General features: G+C 40.1%; 1 protein-coding gene across 13 annotated transcripts in view; it reads left to right on the top strand.

Moving 5' to 3' along the window:
- The window catches only part of LOC144500532 (phosphatidylcholine:ceramide cholinephosphotransferase 1-like), a 189,251-nt gene that overhangs the window by 149,516 nt on the left and 16,637 nt on the right, over nucleotides 1-23,098 (top strand). For all 13 annotated transcript variants that reach the window (XM_078223600.1, XM_078223594.1, XM_078223593.1 and 10 more), the window contains 2 exons: nucleotides 7,302-8,203; nucleotides 10,075-10,192. In XM_078223600.1, coding sequence (XP_078079726.1) covers nucleotides 7,581-8,203; nucleotides 10,075-10,192 — 741 coding nt within the window. In that variant the 5' untranslated portion in view covers nucleotides 7,302-7,580. The remainder of the gene's footprint in view (nucleotides 1-7,301; nucleotides 8,204-10,074; nucleotides 10,193-23,098) is intronic.

The raw sequence follows: 23,098 nt of genomic DNA on the forward strand, positions 1-23,098 counted from the left end.
GGCGTAGTCTCAGCCAATCAGTCTTGACTTGCCAACCAATCCAACACCCTTTTGATCCCTTTGAAATTTGGTATTGTTAGTTTTATCCTAATGAGTGCAAGATGAAAAGCTTTGACAGTAAAGTTTCCTTTCACCAATACTCAAGTTCAGTACTCCAGATGACTGTAAATATATAGCTTGAAGTTTCATAGATTGTAGAAGTTACCAGTACACTATTTCATGTTGAATTTAATGGCAAGTGAGAGGAAAATATTCTTAATTTTGTGTTTGGATTAATTTTATTAAACAATGATCATATTGTTGAACTAAGCGCCGATTCCAGTGTGGATGAAAATTATGAAACATTTCTGATGCATGTAAGGACACCGAATAAACCACAGAAGCACAGTGCTTGGAGAGAAAATGATAACTGCCTTAAAGATTTTATAATGAGTGACTCAACTCTAGAATAATGGAAGCGCTCAGACCTTGTCTTGAGTCCGCACTCCATTTCATGAACCCACCCCTTTATTCCAAAGCCTCTTTAAAATGCATCAATTTCAATACAGTGTAGAGCATATCTTACTGGACTGTTTGTTAAAATTCCGACCTGCTCTTTCGTATATAAGCTGTGATGTTGATTAGGACAGAGGTCCAAATGTGGGTGTCTGTTTTTGGGTTGGGCGGGTGCAGTTATAATCAGTTTTGCGGTTCACCCTGCCCTGTGGGAGGACTGGAATGCATCTCGAAAAGTCATTTGTTTGTGGAAAAAATATGCTTTTAGAGGAGATTCAAGTTGCAGATTATAGTGGGGACAGGCCTTGTTATTTACTGCAGGAACCTTGGAAACATTCGAGAGGAATACCGACTGGATGCTAATGAGATGAAGATGCAAAGATGGTTGTGTTGCACAATGAGAAAGGACAAAATCAGGAACTAGTGCATCAAGGTGTCAGTGAAAATTGTGAGAACATTGAAGAAAGTAGCCAAAAGAGATAGACATGATATGGTCACCTGTTGCAGAGAGGAAATATGGTGAAGTGAGTGATGGAGATGGAATTGCCAGGAAGAAGAGGAGGAAGTTTTAAGACCAGATGGAAAGATGTGGTGACCAGAGTGCATTTGGAAGAGAGTGGGTAACTGGAGGCAGGAGATGAAGTGATTTTGGCAATCCCAAGTAAAGTTTGAGGATCCAAAAGAAGAATGCAGTGGGCACAGCCAACCTTGAGAGTTTTATCTCTTACTAGTTGACACAAACTTGTTTGTTATAGCATGAATCAGAAACTTCTGACAGCTAGTTGGTGAAGGAGGAGACTAGAAGTCAACTTTACTCAGTTTTAAACATATTCACAAAGTGAACTATTACAAATGCATTGCTCCTAATTACAATCCACCACCAGTGCCAATAAGTGTCTCCTTGTACTCTCCACCAGTGAAAGCAAATTAACTCAGCCCCTTAAATGGGCAGTGTAACAAAAATGAAACTTGAAAGGAAACTTTAATTAATTTCTCTAACTTGGGAATGTTTCATTTGAATTAATTGTCACCGTTATCTAATTATCTAATGCTTTAACTCCTGCAGTGTTCTACTGAAAAAGTTACAATCGCGTTCTTTCCAAATCCTTGCAAGATGTTGTTCTCCAGGAGAGCTGCTGAACACAATATAGCACCCATAATAATGGGGCACCATTAAGCCACTCTTATTGACAGTAGAGAAAGTGGAGAGGGAGCAGACTGTTAATTCACTTGACACCTCTCCAATCCCCAGACACCAGCCAGAGGAATTGGGCCTGGAATTAATTTTGAGTAGTAGCTTGGCCAGTCACAGCACGCTCCATTTCTAAAGGGGGAAGCATTGTACTTAAAAAAAAATTGCAATACATGTGAAGGAGCTCCAAGTTGCATAAGAATATCTACTTTTGTTGAAGACCACTAAAATATATTGCATATGTTAATTATTTGCAAAGCTGCTGGTAGCCCTTCCTCTGAAACCATTTTATCTGACGCACTATCATGGAATATCATAAAATCCCTGCAATGCAGAAGGAGGCCATTTGGCCCATTGAATCTGCACCAACTCTCCGATAGAGCATCTTGCCCAAGCCCACTTTAAATGGGGCTTTTATTGTGTTGTAGATTGTTAATGCAAAATATAATATATTGTAAAATGTTTGATAAAGCTACACTTTAGTTTGTCGGACACGGAACCAGGGGTAGGTTAGTAGAAGAGCAGGAATTACTATTTATCCAAAATAGAATGAATTTTGTTGAGAGTAAAACATATGGTATTGAGCATTATGGCTGAAAACTCTGACAATGACTGTCCAATAGTATTTTAAAATAATTTGTTTAAATGACTGTTGAAAAGTTGCATAAAGTTTGTTTATTTATTAGTCACAAGTAAGGCTTGCGTTAACACTGCAATGAAGTTGCTGTGAAATTCCTCTAGTTGCCACAGTCCAGCGCCTGTTTGGGTCAATGTACCTAACCAGCACATCTTTCAGACTGTGGGAGGAAACCACAGCACCCGGAAGAAACCCACGCAGACACGGGGAGAACGTGCAAACTCCACACAGACAATGACCAAGCTGGAAATTGAACCTGGTCCCTGGCGCTGTGAGGCAGTGCCACCGTGCTGCCCCTGTCTTACAGATTTATTGTAGAAATGTCCTTCCATGCCACTGACTGGTGTAATGAGTTGCCTGATATTTTAGTAAAATGTGGAAAGATATTGATTTAAATCTTTTATAGGGAGGCACAAAGTCTTAGAATACTTATAATTAAGTATTAACCATAGACTTAATTATAGTCAACGCTCCTGTGGCAAGGAATACTTGGCTTGGTTTGCTTTCCTTTTCTGAACTTGTAGTAGAAATAATTGCACTTCAGGAAGACGAGGATGAATATTGATAAAAACCATTATACTCTTTCCTTTCTAATCTCAACCGCACCTACATAATCCTTCATCGTGTTCCTCCGGCACTTTCCTAAAACACTGGAAAAGGTACAATTCATCCACAACTCAGAATAAGCCCAGTCTTCATGATTTATTTTTACTTTAAATCTAAGTGAACAGCAGTTAATAAGGGACTTGCAAATTTCTTCTCGTCTTCTGGTTCATAATTAATTATGTCAATGGTCATGGTAATAGGATGGCAAAGGAAGGAATCGGCACTGGTGCAGCATCAGGGCAGAACCATAGATATTGAAAAGCTTGACTCAGTTGCTTTGCACAGTATCACGAATGCATAGCAAACTTCACATTGGAAATGAAGATGATGAGCAGCATGCAAAAGATGGCAAGGAGGAGATGAGGTGCTTGGAATCATTACTCAAACTCCACAGAAGGAGGCCATTCGGCTTATCGAGCCTGCACCGACAACGATCTCACCCAGGCCTTATCCCTGTCACCCCACGCATTTACCCTGCTAATCCCCTGACACTAAGGGTCAAATTAGCATGGCCAATCCATCCAACCTGCATATCTTTGCAGCATTTTATAGTCATAGCAACTATGTCAACAGTAATTTATAGTAAAAGCAAAAAAAAGTAATTATCGATAAGATGATGGAAAGATGGATAGCAACAGGGCTGGGAGCTCCAGCTAAATTCTTCACGGACGAGAATTTACCATTGATGAATTAAGGCGTACGGGGTGAAAGTCTGAATATTGTGGCAATGCGCACACAGCATTAACAGTGGGATGTGAGAAAGAAATCACGCCGTGATTGAGGAAAAAATTTAGCTGGCCAACTGAATTGTAAATTGACAACTGCCACAGTGTGGGCAGTACATGTAAAAAAACATAACTTTGCATAGTTAGGGGCTGCAGCCTCTCAGTTTGTGACAGGAATCCAAACATGCTTGGCTACTTCGTAGAACATTTGAATGCCAAGCATGTATTTATTAAGGCGATTATTTCAGAAAAAATCAGGAGAGAGTTGAGACCTGCAATCAGGCAGTTGGAAATGAATTGTAAGCACAGAGACGTGGTGTGTTATAAAAGAAAAGGGCTGAAAGAATGGAGCAGCCCAGGAGAAATTATAGGCACTGATGGCAAAACAATCTTGCAACATGGTAATCAAACGGTTAAAGTACAATCTGCACAACTTACTGGCACTGATTAGACATTATCAGAACCTGAACAGAAGGAAATTGAAGATGGACCATGCACTTTGCGCACATTTACCCAGGACATGTACAAACAACAGATTGTGGGAGTTAACGGGCTAACAAAGTAGACCAAGCGATAGTGAAGATCAGGATGAACCACAGAAAGTGGAACCTAGGGTGACATATATGCCAGAAGGGGCTAGTGAGTGGAGGGAAGCCACCATATTGGGAAGGGCAGGAAAGGCCACAAGGAAATAGAAAAACTGGCTGAATGTACAAGACATGGGACAGAATATCAGATCTATGGATTGGCAGAAGAAAGTTTAAAAATGTGGCAAGTCAGGAAATGCAGTGTCAGTTCAGACAGTGGGCCTGACGGTGATCACGGCCCAAGGAAAAGATCAAGAGCTTGTGAAAGGAAGTCGAGTTGCAGGAGGGGCAGGTCAAGTAGTTGTCGTCCAGAAAGGGTCATGAAGTCTTTGAGAGTAAGAGCCAAAGAGCAGACTAGGAGCGCCACAAGAAATAGAAGCCCCCACAGTAGAGAAGCTGTAGTGGCTGCTAACAAGTTAGATGGTAAATTGGTAAAGGGGGCAAAGCAAAAAGAACTTGACAGTTGGAGAGAGTTTGGTGTTAACACAGAGGTGCTGATCAAGTTAGATATGTGTGGGGAAAGTACTTCCTGATGCTGCGTATAAAGCTAAAGCCAGTCTTGTAGCTTGGGGATTTGGGGACTAAAAGACCAGGCAATTAAAATAGACTTCCCAACAGCAGGGAAAGTAAGTTTGAAGATCTTCCCAGCCCCTTTTTGCACCATACTCGTGGGAATGTAAATCCATAAAACAGTACGTCTACAAGGGGAACAATTTCAAAGAGAAGTATTCTTAAAGCCTCCAAAAGATATTTAGCCTCCATAATTTCTCCACTGTGTGTTCATGGGCTGAACAATGCACCCAGGGTTAGCTCTGTCCTATAAAAAGTGGTTGTCTTCAGCTAAAAGCAGATCCAGCCATGTTTTAATGTTTTTAATGCACATGGATAATTTCCTGTGTGTTGGGTGGGGGTGAATTTTGTGTCATTTGCTTCTGGAGCTTCTAAGTACATATGGCATTAGGCAGACTAGGGGAATAACCCTGACTTAACATTCTTCAGGTAAGACTTTTAATAGGATGTCGATAAGTGGGGGTCAGATCCCCTCAAGAGTTTCTGCAACCAAGGAAGGAGCATTTCAATTAGAAAGCTTAATTAGGCAATTAAAATTGTTATACACACATTAGACCAGATGCACACGATGTATTAGAATTAAGCACCATGCTGAAATCTGTTGTTGTTGGCCAAGTGCTGACAGCAAATACGGTGTTAAAGAAATCAAGTTTAGAAGAATGTGCGCACATGTTTCCAGACCTGGGTGATCCAAAAGAGATTAAGTTAATTTTAGTGATGCCTTGCATGCGAACCTTCCAGATGGTGGTTAGAATACAGCAGGTTTCATTATATTTTCAGTGGGAAGAAACAATAAATGTTGTCCATTAACCTGGGAATCGAAGAAAATAGAGTAATTAGAGGTTTCTTGGCTGCGGAGACACTTGCGTTGAAAGAAGTGACAGATATGGCTCTGCATTTATCAAGTATTTTTCAGGAACTCCTAAGGGGCAACTAGGGACAAATCCATTTGACAGTGTGTCACGGGGGTGGGAGGGTCGGGAGGGGGGGCGGGGGGAGGTTTGAGGATTGATCTCGTGATTATAAAACAATATTGGAAAGGAAGGAGATTTCCAAAATAAAATGGGTCGGCACATGTCACCAGTTGTTAAATTGTTTCATAAAAAGAACTGCTGGTCCAAAGAAATAGTTGGATATCCTCCAAGTGGGCTCCTTGTATTATAATGGATTATGAGAACATTGACATTTTAATGTTACGACCTTATTTGATTTTGTTTTGTGTTCAAGATGGTGGGAATATTGAGTGTGTTAAAGATTGATTGCATAGTAAGATGATATGTATTATCATTTTCTATACCTTATGAATTTTTATATGAATGCCAATTAATTTCGAGAGGGAAATCTGTTAGTATCTAATAGGTTCTGTTGATGGATCTATGCTGCTAGATTTTTAAATGTGAATAGGTATTGATTAGCTAATTATATTCAGATGTGTATATTAAGCAGAATCAGCCAACACGAGGAAGGTTGTGTTAGAGTGGAGAGATAAACTGTGGTGAGCAATAAAGAATCTCTACCAAAACATCCTGTTCTCTTATCTTCACAACCAGACTTTGGAATTCATCTTCAATCACGAATATCTGCGTGTAATGTACACCTAACTGAATTTGGTGGTAAAACACACAAAACCACATGATCTAGTAAAACAGTTTGTATGATGCATTGTGAAACTGGATGGCCAAATTCCTTGCTTGTAATTGCAAAATGTTCAATAAGATTAGGAGTGTGAAAGTTGACTACTTGCAAAGTGATTAAACATGCGTGGGTCATGTGTTATGGTCAATACCAACAGTCACGGAGTTGTCATGACGTTTTCCATTTTTGCTCTGAGCACGATAGCAAAAGCCACTAGCTTTCGGAGCTGCCCCTTCGTCAGGTGACGAAGGTGTCTTCAACTAAAAGCAGATCCAGCAATGTTTTAATATTTTAATGCACATGGATAATTTCCTGTGTGTTGGGTGGAGGTGAATTCTGTGTCATTTGCTTCTGGAGCTTCTAAGTACCTGACGAAGGGGCAGCTCCGAAAGCTTGTGGCTTTTGCTACCAAATAAACCTGTTGGACTTTAACCTGGTGTTGTGAGACTTCTTGCTGTGTTTACCCCAGTCCAACGCTGGCATCTCCACATCATAAATTTAATTAAATTGAGCACACGGTTAAATTGGGAATGGAAGATACAAGTCTGCTCATGTATGTGGGCAACTTCAAAATGAAGTTGCTTTACAGGTCTTTAATTTGTAGTTACATTTCCCTTCAGAGATTCAGCAGCTTTTTTTGTTTGCCTTCACTGGAAAGCCTTAGCACTGAGCAGACACGCCCGTGGTGACTTCAATTTATATTTAAACTTAAATGATAGAGGTATGAAATTAGTTTTCTGATTTCACTTTGGTGCTAATGCTCTGCTTCTTATTCGTCTTTTTACAGAGAGGCTCTTTTTACATATGCGCTTCTAATTTTTTTTCTTGTTCTTCCTCCATCTCCCGCTCAATAGGTTCACCCACCTCACAAAATGGAAATTAATTGCGCCTGAAAGATACAAGCAACGAGGATGCCATGATGTGCTAGCTGTTAGAAAAACAAATCATCAGATCAGCTTCATGTGCCAAACTGGGTTCTTGAAAGACAAATTTTGTTAATGTTCTCTAGGCAGAATGAACAAGCCATGGAAAGAACGTTTTTTTACCTGGGAAGGTTAAAATAACGGTTTTGAAGATGCTGCCAACTAGTGCCCACTTTTCGCTCATCTGAAGTTTGTTTCTTTATTACTGAAATGGAGGTGGTGGAATGGTCATCCAAAGATGTGCTTGCCTGGCTGACCGAGCATGGCATGCAGGAGTACACCGATGCATTTCAGAACAAGCTTGATGGCCAGGGCTTATTAAAACTGTCTCGGGAAGATTTCCAAAGACCGCCTCTGTCTCTTGTTGCCTCAGACAATGGTCAGCAACTGCTAGAAAAAATAGAAACACTAAAGATGGAGCATCACATTGAAGTGCACAAGAATGGTCATGCCAATGGGCATCTTAACATGGGTTCTATGAATGCTGGCAGCGAGAATGACGTCCATAATAAAACCAAAAGAACTGGCTTGGCAAATGGTTACCGAAAAGAAATGGTTCAAATCCCCATGCCAGAACTGGAGCAAATTCCATCCTCTCTGGAATGGTGGAAGACTGGTGTCGCTTTCCTTTATGCACTTTCCTGTTTTCTACTTACCACGGTGATGATCTCAGTTGTCCACGAACGTGTGCCTCCCAAGGAGGAGCAGCCACCTCTACCAGATAAATTTTTTGACTATTTTAACAGAGTGGAATGGGCCTTCTCCATCTGTGAGATTAATGGCATGATACTTGTAGGATTATGGCTGGTTCAGTGGGTGCTAATGGAGTACAAGTAAGTAAAGTAAGCGATGAATGAACTAAATTTTCTTTTTGAAGTCTCATCAAACATTTCTTGCAAGTATGTGAATTACTGAAAATAGGCTGGCTTTTCTGGAAAAATATTCTCTTTCAATAACCTGAAACAAGCCAGAGAATTGAATATTACACTCTGGTTTTACCTTTTAAGGCGAAGGATCAGTAAGTTAGAAAATTATAATTTTAGTTTCTTTCTATGAAGATACCAGATCTCCAGTATTATAATGGACTAACCTAATTTGAATTTGAGGAAATAATATTGGAATCTAAAATGTCGAAGCAAGGAATGAAACAAATTTAATTTGGGATGTTACATTTTACAAGTGACTGTATTACTCTGTTGCATTTCATTTTAACTGTGGAACATGGGTGCAAGACTACTTCTGGGAAGGTGGGTCTCCTACTTTTGCTTCATGTAACATAAATGCAGTACAGTGGGTCAGGTAGTGTATTGGACCTGTTGGCTGCTTTGTAAACTTGGACAGAATATTGATTAACGAATGGAGCCAGCACGTGCATGTAGGCACGCATTAAGATTTCATCCAGTTGATGAATTCATAATGCAACCTGGGTAATCATAGCTGTGAATTTTCTGCTCTCATTCTCATTCTTGGCAATTATAATTTAATTGCATGGGAGAGAGAGGAGAGTACGACATTTACAAGACTCTCAGATAATATGAAATAAGATGGCATGAAAGTGAACTGGTGTTATTTTGATTATAGAGGAGCTAGATGCATATTTGATAACAGAAGGGATTGAAGGCATAGGAATATGTGTAGAGTTAAATCATCAGTATGTACAAATCACAGTTCCAGCACTAATGGGACTTGAGCCTCTTTCAAACAAATACTGGATTGTAATATGGCCTGGGGTTTGACCTGACCTTTGGGGTCAGGTCAGAGATGAATTCAGTTTTTGTCTTGAAGTTTTACCTGGGGCAATTCACGCTTTGATTAAATTAAGAATTTAGTTCTGAACCCTGTTTCATTACAAATTTGGGGAAAGTGAGATTTACTCTGTAGAATATCTTTCTAGTTCCATTTATAGATTGTTCACTTAAAGCTATTGTAGTATTTGTTTATGTGACATTGGACATTATATGTTTGTTGTAATCAGAATAGTAACTTCCTCAGATGGGGGTGAAAGGGTGTTGAGTTTTCTTGGGCAGGATGTCAAATTTTCATGGAGGACTCTGGAATTTCTTTGGAGGACAGACCTGAACAAAATTTTTTTTAAATGTTGGAATGAAAAAGAACAGTAAGCCCAGCATAATATCCTATTCGGCTTTTCAATGTAATTTTCTTTCTGCTTTGAGTTTTGAATGTGATTAAACGATTGACAAAATTAGAGTATTGCTGACAACTGAATGAATCTGTACCTGCTGAAATGTGATAGTTATATGGACCAGGAAATTCCTAGTTTTAATCCTTAATCGGTGCTGAGGTCATTATTCTGAGCCAGAGCTGTGTCGCAATGGTCTCTGTGAGGGAAGGGGAAATTCAGCTGGAGACCCTATTCATGATTGTTGTCCAGCGATGCTTCATACCCTGCTTCCTGTAAAATGGGGACACAGACTCCTGCTGAGGGCAGGTTCAGCTTGGCTATAAGGCCTCTTCAGTAGCCAGTGCATACCTGTAGAGTTCCATCCTATCCTAGGTTCCCTTTCTCTCACTTCAGGGGTGAAGATAAAAAGGATTTTTAAAAAAAAATCAGTCTTGTATTTGAAGTGGCTTGAAAGTAATTTAAACAGTGCTGCCTTATTTGATTGCAACTACAATATATTAATTTGAAATTTTAATTGTTCTTTTTCCCTTTTCTCCCTCCCTCCACCACCCCCTCAATCAGATCTATTGTGGGCAGGAGATTCTTCTTCATAGTTGGCACACTTTACCTGTACAGATGTATTACAATGTATGTAACAACACTTCCAGTGCCTGGCATGCACTTCAGCTGTTCTCCAAAGGTGAGTTTTAAACTGTCTCCATAGTAGGGGCAACTAATCAGAAATTCTAAACTCCGTAAAGGTGTAGAACTAAGTATTTTACTGCTAATGTTAGGCAGAAAAGAAAGCGCAATCCCTTTCTAATTTCACAAGAAAATGGATATTTTTGCTATGTTCTAAAGAAATCTGTAGCTGCAGTATATGTATTGAAATCTTCAGCATTCTAAATAGAGATTAAACTATTTTAGGGAGGTTTTGAAAAATGCTAACTAGTTGTTAGAAATAAATGTATGCAAATTATGAGAAATATATTCAGGAGAACATAATTCATGGGTGGTTGAGTTTACTTGTACAAATACCAAATTAATGTACAACATAGACAGTGGAAAGATTGTCAACTTTTTTTATTGATCCATTGTATATGGACCTTGTTAGCTATGCCATCGTTTGTTACCCATTCCTAATTATCCTTGAAGATGGTGAGCCGTCGTTACCTTGAACAGCTGCAGTCACTTTGGTCAGTGCACTCACGGTGCTGTTAGAAAGGAAGTTCCTGGAATTTTACCCACTGACAATGAAGTAACACAGATATATTTCCAAGTCAAAATGGCGTGTGACTTTGAGTGGAATTGTGCCTGCTGCCTTTCTAACTGGTAGAGGCTGCAGGTTTGCTAGGGACTATTGAAGAAACTTTAAGTTGTAAAGGTGCCACTTGTAGATGGTGCACACTGCAGTCACGTTGGTGGAGGGAGTGAATGTTTAAATTGGTGGATGAGGTGCCAATCAAATGACCTGTTTGGTGTTAGAGATGCACTCATCCAGGCAAGTGGAGAGTATTGCATCGCACTCCAGACTTGTGTCTTTTAGGTGGTGGGGAATGTTTTGGGGAATGAGTTGGTGTTATTGGCCACAGAATTCCCAGCCTCTAACCTGCATTTATAGCCACGGTACTTAGTTGGCTGATCTTTTTAAGCTTCTGGTCAATGGTAACCGACAGGATGATGTCAGGGGAATTCAGCAATGCTAATTCTGTTTAATATCATGGAGAGGTGCTTCGAATCTTGGTTGTTCGAGAAGGCCATCTCATGTCACTTTATGACACTGTGACTTGCCAGTTAACAGCCAAGTCCGAATATTGTCCAAGTCTGTCTGCGTGTGGATCTGCGCTGCTTTGTTATCTGAGGAGCTATGAATGGAATGGGCATTATAATATTATCAGCCAACATCATCCTCTCTGATGGTTGGAAGCTCATTGATAAAGTAGTTGAAGATGGCTGAACCTAGGGTAGTGCCTTGAGATACAACAGTCTGGGGCTGAGATGATCAGCCTTTAACAAATGCAACCTCCTTAGTGTTATGTATGATTGCAGCCAGTGGAGCGTTTGATTCCCATTGACTTCCAATTTTATCAGGGCTTCTTGATGATATACTTCGTCATACAGTGATGTCAAGCTCAGTCACTCTCACTTCATTTCTGGAGTTCCGCTCTTAATTCATGTTTGGACCACGGCTCAAATGAGATCTGGAGCTGAGTGCTCTTGGTGAACTATTGGTGAGCAGATTATTGCTGAGTAAGTGGTGCTTGAGAGCACTTGCAACAATGCCTTCCATCACTTTGCTGATGAGCGAGGGTAGACTAATTGAGCAATAATTGGCCAGGTTATTTGTCTTTCTGTGGATGAAACGGAGGTCAATTTTCTACTCTTAAGCTCAGTACAAGAGAAGCATGCATAAAACTCTTGTCCTTAGGCATTCAGCCAGCTAAATTCAATACCTGACTCCAGCAATTGGGAATATAATGGATTTAAAGAACAGGTTTTTCCCAATTAGACATGTTAAAGCATTTAATCCCAAGATTCTTTGATTTTCTTTTTGGGTTCAAACTATTTTCGAACATCCTGTGGGTTTTAAGTTCTCAGTTTGAAAATTTGGAGCACTTTATGATGGCAGATTGTTGCATGGAACAAGGTTTGTTATTATAATACCTCTTCTCGAGGCCAGCATTTATTGCCCATCCCTAATTTCCCTTGAAAAGTTGGTTGTGAGCAGCCTCCCTAAATTTCTGCAGTCCACTCACTGGTGTAGGTTCACAGTGTTGCTGTGAGTGGTAGAATTCAATTTTCCTATTTTGGAAGCGATGCTGTTTATTTGGTCTATCTTATTGAAGGAGAATTTAACTAGTGCTAACCTTTCAGCAAGGCTGCTTCCTGGGATGAATTCAGTGCCTCTCACCTCTAACTCTGCATGCTCCCAGCTGGTCTTTCTATATAAAAATCATGAAAATGTTAACTTGCTGGGATTAAACAGGAGTTTCAGTTCTATTTATACCAATTCTGCAGTAAATTGAAGTTTGTAGGTTCTATCACTACGAGACCATAAACTAAGAACCAGTGAGTTAATTAAATATTTCTCAAATTCCAATAGGACCGAGAGCTGCTGACTTCTAAATGTATGGAAAGGACAGCAATTCTCAGTTAGACTTGTACAAAGGGCAGGGCTAGATAAGTTAAAAATTCTCAACTACATGTAGATTACCTTGCAGTTTGTTGTACTTGACACCCAGTTGCCAATTCATAGACATCAAAATATAATTTGTGAAGAGAGAAACAGTTAATGTTTCAGGTCTGTGACCTTGTGTTACCTTGAAATATTCTTGCTGTCTCTCTCTATTGATACTGCCAGTCCTATTCTTTCCTGCATTTTCTGCTTTTATTTCAGATCTCCAGTATCCACAGTACTTTGCTCTTGTCAAATATAATTTGTACAAAGCTTTGTTTTTGTTTTCCGCAATTGAGTCTGCTGATCTTATTGAAGAATATACTGCCTGACTGGTTAAAGTTCAAGATTATCTTGGTCATGTGGATGATGTATAAATAGTTTTGAACTGTTGCTCTGCATCATATAATCACAAGAAAGCCTTGTGAGCATTTGAAGTTCTGAGAGATGTGACTGATATCCATACTTTAAATGTTTTGGAGAGCTTCGGTTAATTCCATTTATTTCCCAGGTTGATGGGATGTTGAACGTAGGTAGCAAGGCCAGCAATTATTGTCCATCCCTAATTGCCATTGAGAAGGTGGTGGTGAGCTGCCTCCTTGAACCACTGCAGTTCATGTGTAGACACATCTCCAGTGCTGTTAGGATGGATCCAGTAACAGTGAAGGCACAGGCAGCTGTGTGACCTGAAGGGGAACTTGCAGGTGTTTTGTGTTTCCCCACGTTTGCTGCCTTTATCCTTCTAGGTGGTAGACATCATGGGTTTGGAAGGTGGTTTTGAACAAGGCTTGGCTAGTTGCTGCAGCGCATCTTATAGATGGTACACACTATGTGCTGGTGATGTAGGGAGTGAATATTTAAGGTGGCGGTTGGATTTACTGTCAAATAGGTTGCTTTGTCTTAGGTGGTTACATAGTAGTATTTACAGCACAGAAGCAGAACATTCATCCTGAAAGGTCTGTACCAGTGTTGATGCTTCTCACCCCTTCAATATAGATTTCTGTTTCTCTCTTCTGCATGTGGCTATCCAGCATCCCATTAAATGCATCAATGCTGTGTACCTCAGCTATTCCCTTTGGTAGCAAGTCTCATGTTTATAATTTTCTCTGGTAAAGATATTTCTCCTGAATGTCATTCTGGATTAATTAATGACTATCATTATGCATGGACCCCTCGTTCTGGTGTCTCCTTCAAGTCAAAGAATTTTCTCTGCGACCGCCCAATCATATCCTTTCATTATGTTATTTGAAGGGTCATTTTTCAGCCTTTCCACGATCCCAGCATGTTCACTTTTCCCTCAGCATTGTAACCCCCCACTCTGACATTCTAGTAACTCTTTTTGCAGCTTCCCCAATGCCTTTCTATATTGAACACTGTTATTTACTAAAATCCTAGCAAGAAACTACAAAAGTTCGTGAATGTGGCCCAATCCATCACGCAAACCAGCCTCCCATCCATTGACTCTGTCTACACTTCTCGCTGCCTCGGGAAAAGCAGCCAGCATAATTAAGGATCCCACGCACCCCAGACATTCTCTCTTCCGTCAGGAAAAAAATACAAAAGTCTGAGGTCACGTACCAAGCGACTCGAGAACAGCTTCTTCCCTGCTGCTTCTGAATGGACTTACCTTGCATTAAGTTGATCTTTCCCTATACCCTAGTTATGACTGTAACACTACATTCTGCACTCTCTCATTTCCTTCTTATCTATGTACAGTATGCTCTGTCTATATAGCGCGCAAGAAACAATACTTTTCACTCTATACTAATACATGTGACAATAATAAATCAAATCAAAATCACTTCATGTACACTTGAGGAAATAATGTAAGTAACATTATGGAAATATTATTAGTGAAACACGGGAAGTGCATCATTTACAATTACAATTTATATTTATATATGGACTTTAATGTAATAAAACATCTCCAGGCCCTTCACAAGAGCGTTATAAATCAAATCATGACCCTGAGCCACATTAAGCCAAATGAGTAAAAGCTCTGTCAAAGTTTCTAATAAGAGTTTTAAAGGAAGAAAATGATGTACAGAGGTCAGAGTGAGATGAGCGCAGATAACTCAGAATTATGGGGTTGGAAGAGATGACAGTGGCAAGGAAGAGCAAGGCCATGAAGGAATTTGAAAACTAGGATGAGATTTGGATACGTTACACTCGTTCTCTTCATCAAAGTCATGAATGTAAATTGTAAATGTTTGAGACCATTGCACTAATCCTTGTGGCATTCCACCAGTTAAACGAAAATGCCCCATGTATCCTTGCTCTGTGTTCCTATCGATTAACCAATCCTCCATCCAGCTAAGTTTAAGTTTATTTATTAGTTTCACAAGTAGGCTTACATTAACACTGCAACAAAATTACTGTGAAAACTAAGCTATTATCCCAAACTCTGAGCATTTATCCTGCATATCAGCCTATGGTGTGATATTTTATCGAATCCGTTTTGAAAATCAAAGTGTGCTGCATCTGCTGGCTCACTGTTATCCACCCTGTTCATTGCATCTCCAAAAAAAACTACATAAGTTTGTCAAGTATAATTTTCCTTTTCTAAAACCATGTTGACGTTGATCATTTCATGATTTTCTGAGAGCATTGTTAAGACTTCCTAAGTGACGCGTTCCAGCATTTTTCCAATAGCTGATTAGCCCAACTGACCTGTAGTTCCCTGTTTCTTCTCTCTCCTTCCCCTACCCCTCCCACCTTCTTGAAAAGCGGTGTTAGATTTGTGAGCTTCCGGTTCAGTAGGGCTTCCAGCATAGAGGAATTGTTTGGAAAATCATTGCCTGTGCATCCACTCTCAGTAGCTACCTCTTTTTGAACCCTAGAATTAAGACCATTAGGTCCTGTGGATTTGATGACTTATCGCCCCTGAAGTTTCTTTACTTTTTCTCTCATATCAATTACCTTGGGTTCCTCACTCTTCGCCTATGGTTACTATCGATTTCTGGTATGTAATTTTTGTCTTCTACTGTGAAGACTGGCATAAAATATTTTTTTAACATGTCTGCCATTTCCTCATTCCTTGTGATAATTTCCTGCCTATGACTTTAAAAGGCCTTACCTTAGCTGCTCTCCTTTTTCATAGAATCCTGCAGTGCAGAAGGAGGCCATTTGGCCCATCGAATCTGCACCAACCACAATCCCATCCAGGCCCTATCCCCATTATGCCATGCATTTATCCTAACTAGTTCCCCTGACACTAAGGGGCAATTTAGCATGGCCAATCCAGCTAACCCACATTCTTTGGACTGTGGGAGGAAACACACGCAGAAACTGGGAGAACTTTCAAACTCCACACAGGCAATGACCCAAGCTGAGAATCGAACCCGGGTCCCTGGCGCTATGAGGCAGCAGTGCTAGCCACTGTGCCGTCTGTTATATGCCTGTAATATGTTTTCCGAATTGTTATGAACTTTTTGGTCTTGCTTTTCTATTTCCTAAAGCTCTCCCAATCTTCAGGCTTACTCTTACCTTTGCAATACTAATAAGCATCTTTTAATCAAATACTAGCTTTAATTTCCCAAGTAAGCCATAGATTTTTTTTTTGTGTTTTTGTTTTCTAGTGGAATGTATTTTTCAACATTTTGAAGTGTTTTGTTCAAGTTTCCCACTATTTAATACCATAACTTCTTGTTTACCAATCAACCTCAGCCAACTCTCTCCTCCATTTGTATCAAATGTGTTGTGATCACATTTTCCCAGTGGATCTTTAACCCTGCCTCGTTGCTTAATACTTAACCTAAAATAGTTTTTGTTCTAATTGGTCCTACAATGTATTGTTCCAAAAACCTATCTGCCAGACCACTTTTGCCCACTTGATTTGTTCAGTCAATAGGAAGAGGGAGACAGTGGCACAGTGGTAATCTCTTTGAATTAATAATCCAGAGGCGCTGAGTTCAATTTCCACTGACAGCTGGTGGAATTTCAAATGAATAAATCTGCAATTGAAAGCTAGTCTCAGTAATGGTAAGCATCACTTGTTATAAAAACTGAGCTGAAGTTGCTCGAGTTGCATGCATTTACACAAATGTGACTTTCCAAGATTGCGGTGCACTCCACAATCTCCCACGTATTACACTTGTGTCACAGCACCTATATTGCCATTTTGTCTGACGTTATTTATTTGATTAGTTGATCAATCACTAACTTAGAAAGCTGCAACCTGCTTTTTTTCCTAAAGACGAAAGAAAAACAGTCAAAAACTACTGGAGGCGAAGCAAAAAAATTGAATTGTAGCACCCCTTCCCCCTTTTGCACTGAATTCTCACTAGCATCAAATTCCCAACTTTAGCATTCTTTACAAAACTTTGCCCAGCAGCTTGTAAATTAATGCAATTATCAATATTTTCTTCAACTTCATTCATATTCTTTTCAAATTATTAAATTAGCAACTTCTATTGTATGTTTGACAATATAAATAATTTTGTCTTTTAAAAAAAATCCATGATGCAGATGACAGTAGGGAAGGTGCTGATGAGGGGCAGGAACAAAAGCACTGTAGGAATTTGAGAGTATTGGACAAGCAACTTTTTGTATCTTGCATCAATGGGAGGGGTTAGTCAGGGCCTGGAAGTGTAGGAGGTTGGCTGTCCCATGGGGGACACTGAGATGATGGAATGTGGGAGCATCTGGAAGCTGTTGCTGGCAGTAGAATTACAGGGATGAGAGTCTTGGAAGTTCAGAAGAGTGGGAAGAGTTGTAGGGTGTTGAAAGTGCTAAACAAGCTGGAAATTGTTTTTGGAAATTCTTTTTAGAGTTCTTGGTGAGCTTCTACTGTATTATTACAAATGGATCACAGTTTGTGATGCCATGATAGATGTTTTGTTCTTAGAGATGGGTAGCAGTGGAAGGAGTGGGTACTTGGTGTACGTGTGGAAGTTAATGAGGGGTGGTGCAGTGTCCGGAGTACAGTAGAATAGTGTTCCTGATTCCTGTTAGCACAGTTTTACTATTTGAATTGCTTATTGTAGTTATCATGCTCTTTTAGAAATTTCATCTTTTCCTCCCCCATCCTACCCAGGAAAATCCCTTTGTTGAAAGCACAATAATGACTTAAACTACAGTTTAGTCAGAGTGGTAAAATGACTTTTTGGGATTTCTGTGATTCTCTGGCAGCAGAGAGTCTAAGTGGTCATGTTAGGTGTGAGCTTTGGCAACAGAAGAGAGAGTATGAGATGTGCTAGAAGACAATTCTTGCAGGTCTCGAGCAGATAGTGCTGTGCTGCCTGTAAGTGTATAAATAGGAAAGTTTAAGCTTAATGAAAACAATGACTTGTAATGAATCTGACACTGGAAGTACATGTAAAAATTGAGGATGCAGTAATCTATATATTAAAAATATTATGTGGACGTGCACTTCTTGCCACCAAACCTTACATCCTATTATAACAATTTTTGGCTATGTTTTTCTGCTAACATTTTCCTTTTAATACATTGTAGGCAGTTCCGTGGGAAGAGTTTCTGAATTCTTACCCAACTTACTCTCCCATGTTTTATATTCGCAGCTTAACTGGCCATTGGTTATGTCAATAGCCATTTGCTAGTATATTAAATAAATTGTTTACATATCTAATATTTAGCAAAGGGAATGGTGTAGGAGCTTAATTGCTGTTCTGGTCACAAGTCATAATCCAGGATGAGGGTGCTTATTTTGGCTGGGTTGCTGAGATTTTTCAAATCAATAGTAAAAGGTACCCTCCACATAGAGATTTTTTTGCATTTGGGGGGTGGTGGCAGGGGGCATGGAGTTCTCTGGATAATGGGTCGATCAGGTTCTCTGGAAGGGAGGGAATGGAATTTCTCGACTCTTTCAGATACTGGATTTCTGCTTTTCTTTAAAGGGCTAGCCGATCTTCCATGGTCACAGCACATAAGGACAGGGACAATATATCAGTATTACAACAAAGTTCTGCTTTAGGTATCATTTAATATTTCTTTATGGTTAAACATCGATTTGATGAGTAATCACTGGTTGTGTTAGTACACAGCTAATCAGGAAGCTGTAGACATTGTGATTGAGTTAGCTTCTATTGCTGGAGAGTTTGTGTATACCAAATGATTTTGCTATTGTTTTCCTTCCATTTGTTTCCACTCTTTCAAATGAGACGTAGAAGTTTGAAGTGAATGACATCTGAAGTGTCATGTTTTTGTAATGCAGGTAGATTTTTGTCGAGCTGCTTAGAAATAAGTTTGCCCACAGGGTGATGGAGAAGTGTGACACAGGAAATTTGATGTGATGGACAGAAAATGCTACACGTACCATTTTAACTTTTATTGCTAGTGGATCTCTCATGGCTGTCTACACATGGTAAATCTCTCTTTCTGTCTCTCTTGTCAGTCTCCATTGCCTTTGTTGTAATCTCTATATCTTTGTCTCTAAGTCCTTTATTTCCCCTTTTCAGATGAGCAGTGGTAAATGACTTGGTGGGGGGGGAGACAGGTGAGAGAGAGAGATGCATTATTCACTGGCGTAACCCGTGCAGTGCAGCTTGTGTATATAATTGATTGAGTAACTGTGTTGCATGTTATAGAGAACCAATTGTGCTGCTGCCTCAAGCTGTCAGTTCTCCTCTAGCTGGAAACCCATCCTATTTCAACTGTGATTCAACCTTGCTTTTAACTTCTATGCACTTGAAACCAAAAGTTAAAGTTTGTTTATTAGTCGCAAGGCTTACATTAACACTACAATGAAGTTGGTGTGAAAATCCCCCTAGTCGCCACATTCCGGCGCCTGTTCGGGTCAATGTACCGAACCAGCATGTCTTTCAGATTGTGGGAGGAAACCGGAGCACCCGGAGGAAACCCACATAGACACGAGGAGAATGTGCAAACTCCACACAGGCAGTGACCCAAGCCGGGAATGGAACCTGGATCCCGATTCTCCACCCAATTGCTCCGATTTCAATTCCTATTGCATTCCCCAGCTCATGCCCTGCACAGCATGTGCTATGTGTAGCATACTAATGACGAAGTAAATTCTTGCAAGATATTGTACACTTTGCTTCCATTCCGCAATGTGCTGCTTTTTGTTAAAATCTCTTGTGCTTTCCATTTTTATGTAACTACGCATTTATTGACAGATCACTGTTTGTGTTGGTATATTTCATTATTCATGCATTTACTGCATTATCTAGATCACTAAATGAATAGAAATGATTGCACATTTCTAGGAGGCAAAAATAGGAAAGGAAAATTCTCAAATTTGATGCTCTTCTGCGTTGTTGCTCAATGGCTCCATTTTCTTTATTGTTGCTTGGGTGTCTGGAAGTTGCATGTGACAGGATCCCAAAAGTTGATGGCGCTGAAATTCTCTGCCACTCAGTAAAAAGTGACAGATTATTGTTCCTGCTGGTTGCATGGCTGAGACGGCATATCTCAGTCACAGCTTCCCTGATGAACCTATGTCACCTCCAACGCTGCTCCTCGGTCCCCAACTAACTTGAATGTTTCGGTGGACAAACTGCTTGGGTAGTAACAGTTAAAAGTTGCACTGCATCCTTGGCAGTCCTGTCCTATCCTCTGCTCCTGCTCCATAATAATAATGTGCATTGACTACTGCATCTCTGCCCATGTGAAGAGAATTCTGCTCTCATTTGCTGAAGCTTCCCCAGCTTTGAAGGTGCATGAGCTCAAGGCCTGGATTACAGTAAAACTTTCACTTTTATAGTAAGAATTCTCACAGCACCAGGTTAAAGTCCAACAGGTTTATTTGGTAGCACAAGCTTTCAGAGCACTGTCCCTTCAGGTGAGTGGAGAGTTGGGTTCACAAACAGGGCATATATATCGACACAGACTCAATTTACAAGATAATGGTTGGAATGTGAGTCTTTACAGGTAATCAAGTCTTTACAGGTACAGACAATGCGAGTGGAGAAAGGGTTAAGCACAGTTAGAGGTGTGAATTGTCTCAAGCCAGGACAGTTAGTAAGATTTTGCAACTCCAGGCAAGTCATGGGGGTTACAGGTAGTGTGACATGAACCCAAGATCCCGGTTAAGGCTGTCCTCATGTGCAGAACTTGGCTGTCAGTTTCTGCTCGGCGATTCTGTGTTGTGTGTCTTGAAGGCCGCCTTGTAGAAGGCTTACCCGAAGATCAGAGGCTGAATGCCCTTGATTGCTGAAGTGTTCTCCGACAGGAAGGGAATACTCCTGCCTGGTGATTGTCGAGCGGTGTCCATTCATCCGTTGTTGTAGTGTCTGCATGGTCTCGCCAATGTACCATACCTCAGGACATCCTTTACTGCAGCTTATCAAGTAGACAAAGTTGGCCAAGTCGCAAAAGTATGTACTGTGTACCTGGTGGATGGTGTTCTCACGTGAAATGATGGCATCCGTGTCGATGATATGTCACATCTTGCAGAGGTTGCTGTGACAGGGTTGTATGGTGTCGTGGTCACTGTTCTCCTGAAGGCTAAGTAGTTTTCTGCGAACAATATCGTGCATTGGCGAGACCACGCAAATGCTGCGACAACAGATAAATGGACACCGCTCGACAATTACCAGGCAGCAAATTCCAATCATTATGTTGTAATTGTTGTGTCTATATATGCCCTGTTTGTGAGCCCAACTCGCCATTCACCTGATGAAGGGGCAGCGCTCTGAAAGCTCGTCATTCCAAATAAACCTGTTGGACTTTAACCTGGTGTTGCGAGACTTACTGTGCCTACCCCAGTCCAATGCCGGCATCTCCACATCATGGCTTTCACTGTTATGACCTTCATAGGGAATCCTAACTTTTAAAGAGAAATTCAAACGTTCAGGTATTAGCAGAAAGGATGAGATATCAAGATTTAACATTTTAAAAGTGTTTACTTTATCAAAAGTCTATTAAAAGCATGATTTTCTTGTTTTGGCAACGTGTACTATAGAAATAAACAATTTCTTGTTGCTTATCGCTGACGTCAGTATTACAAGTCTCAAACATTTCACTTGTTTTCATCTTCCAGTAGTTGCTTCCTTCTTACTTCCCTAGCCAGGTAGCTTCTAATCCCAGAACTGACTCTCACTGTAGGTGCAATACAGATATATTACTCTAGCTCCAAGCTAGGCAAGTCTTCCAGTCTCTCTTAACTCCAAGAACTTTGCGAACTGAGCATATACTCCCATCCGCATTCTGTGTGGTGCATGATTGAGTCAACATTTTCTCTTAAAGCCTGGATAATTTTATCATCTTGCCTTCTACCTCTTTTAAAAAATTATTTCATGCAATGTGGCCTTAGACGGCTGAGCCAACATTTGTTGCCCATCCCTGAGGGCATTTAAGAGTCAACCACATTGTTGTGGCTCTGGAGTCACATGCAGGCCAGACCAGGTAGGGACGACAGATTTCCTGAAGGACGTTAGTGAACCAGATGGGTTTTTATGACAATCAACAATGCCTTCATGGTCATCATTAGACTTTTTTTATGTCTAGATTTTTTTATTGAATTCAAATTTCACCATCTGCCATGGTAGGATTTGAACTTGTGTCCCTAGACCTGGGTCAATAACAATACCACTTCACCACCGTCTGAGTTAGGTGCAAATTACACAAGTCTAAATTGCAACCCAGTGTGTCATATGATACTCATGGATTTGTAGGGAAGCTATAATCGGATCTCAAAATAGCTTTCTCTTCCCCGTGGCAGTGGGATGCAGATAATTTCTGATCATAACACTCATTTCATCTTAGAAGTAGAATGATAGTTTACAACTTAATAGTTAGAAGATCTTTCTGGAACTGTGGGAAAATTGGGATCTCAGCATTGTATACCGGTACCTGCTGGCATGACTGCCAAGCAGAAATACCTTGCACCTCCCTGTCAGTAAAACAATGAGTCTCTTTTGACCCCATCAATTAAGCCACCTGGTCTTGTGATCAGGCAGACTCCAGCACAAGTCGCATGGCCCTGTTAATTTCCCCTAAGTATGAAGATACTGCCCCAAACTATAATAATAATCTTATAAACCAAAAGATATAATCTTATAAACCTCAATTGTAACATGTTCAATTTTACTGCATGTGTCAAATGTTTTGAGTGTGTTAACTTGTAAAGATGTTTAACCATCAAAATAAATGCTATTCACTGATATTAAACTTTGTTTTGGAAACGGGGGCACTCACATTAGTAATAAACACAAATATTCCACTATCACATCCAAGCAGCATTCTGGTTACATTTTAATGTTTTTGCCAAAATTATGAAAGAGGTAATAATATGGCTCCAAGTTGTGTATTTTAAGCATCTTCAAAATACAGTAGTTATAATCTTGCTGATGGGTACCATACGAATCTTTCCGCTGTAATCAGGGGAATTTTACCTTGCATACCCAAATACTTTCTACTTCACTAACTTTTTGTCAGAGTTGGATATTTGTCAGACTTTGAAGCTGTAATTTATTTAGTGTTTTATTTTAAAAAGAAATGTGCTGCAGTGCA

Source organism: Mustelus asterias, chromosome 11, assembly GCF_964213995.1.
Source record: "Mustelus asterias chromosome 11, sMusAst1.hap1.1, whole genome shotgun sequence".
Lineage (NCBI taxonomy): Eukaryota > Metazoa > Chordata > Chondrichthyes > Carcharhiniformes > Triakidae > Mustelus > Mustelus asterias.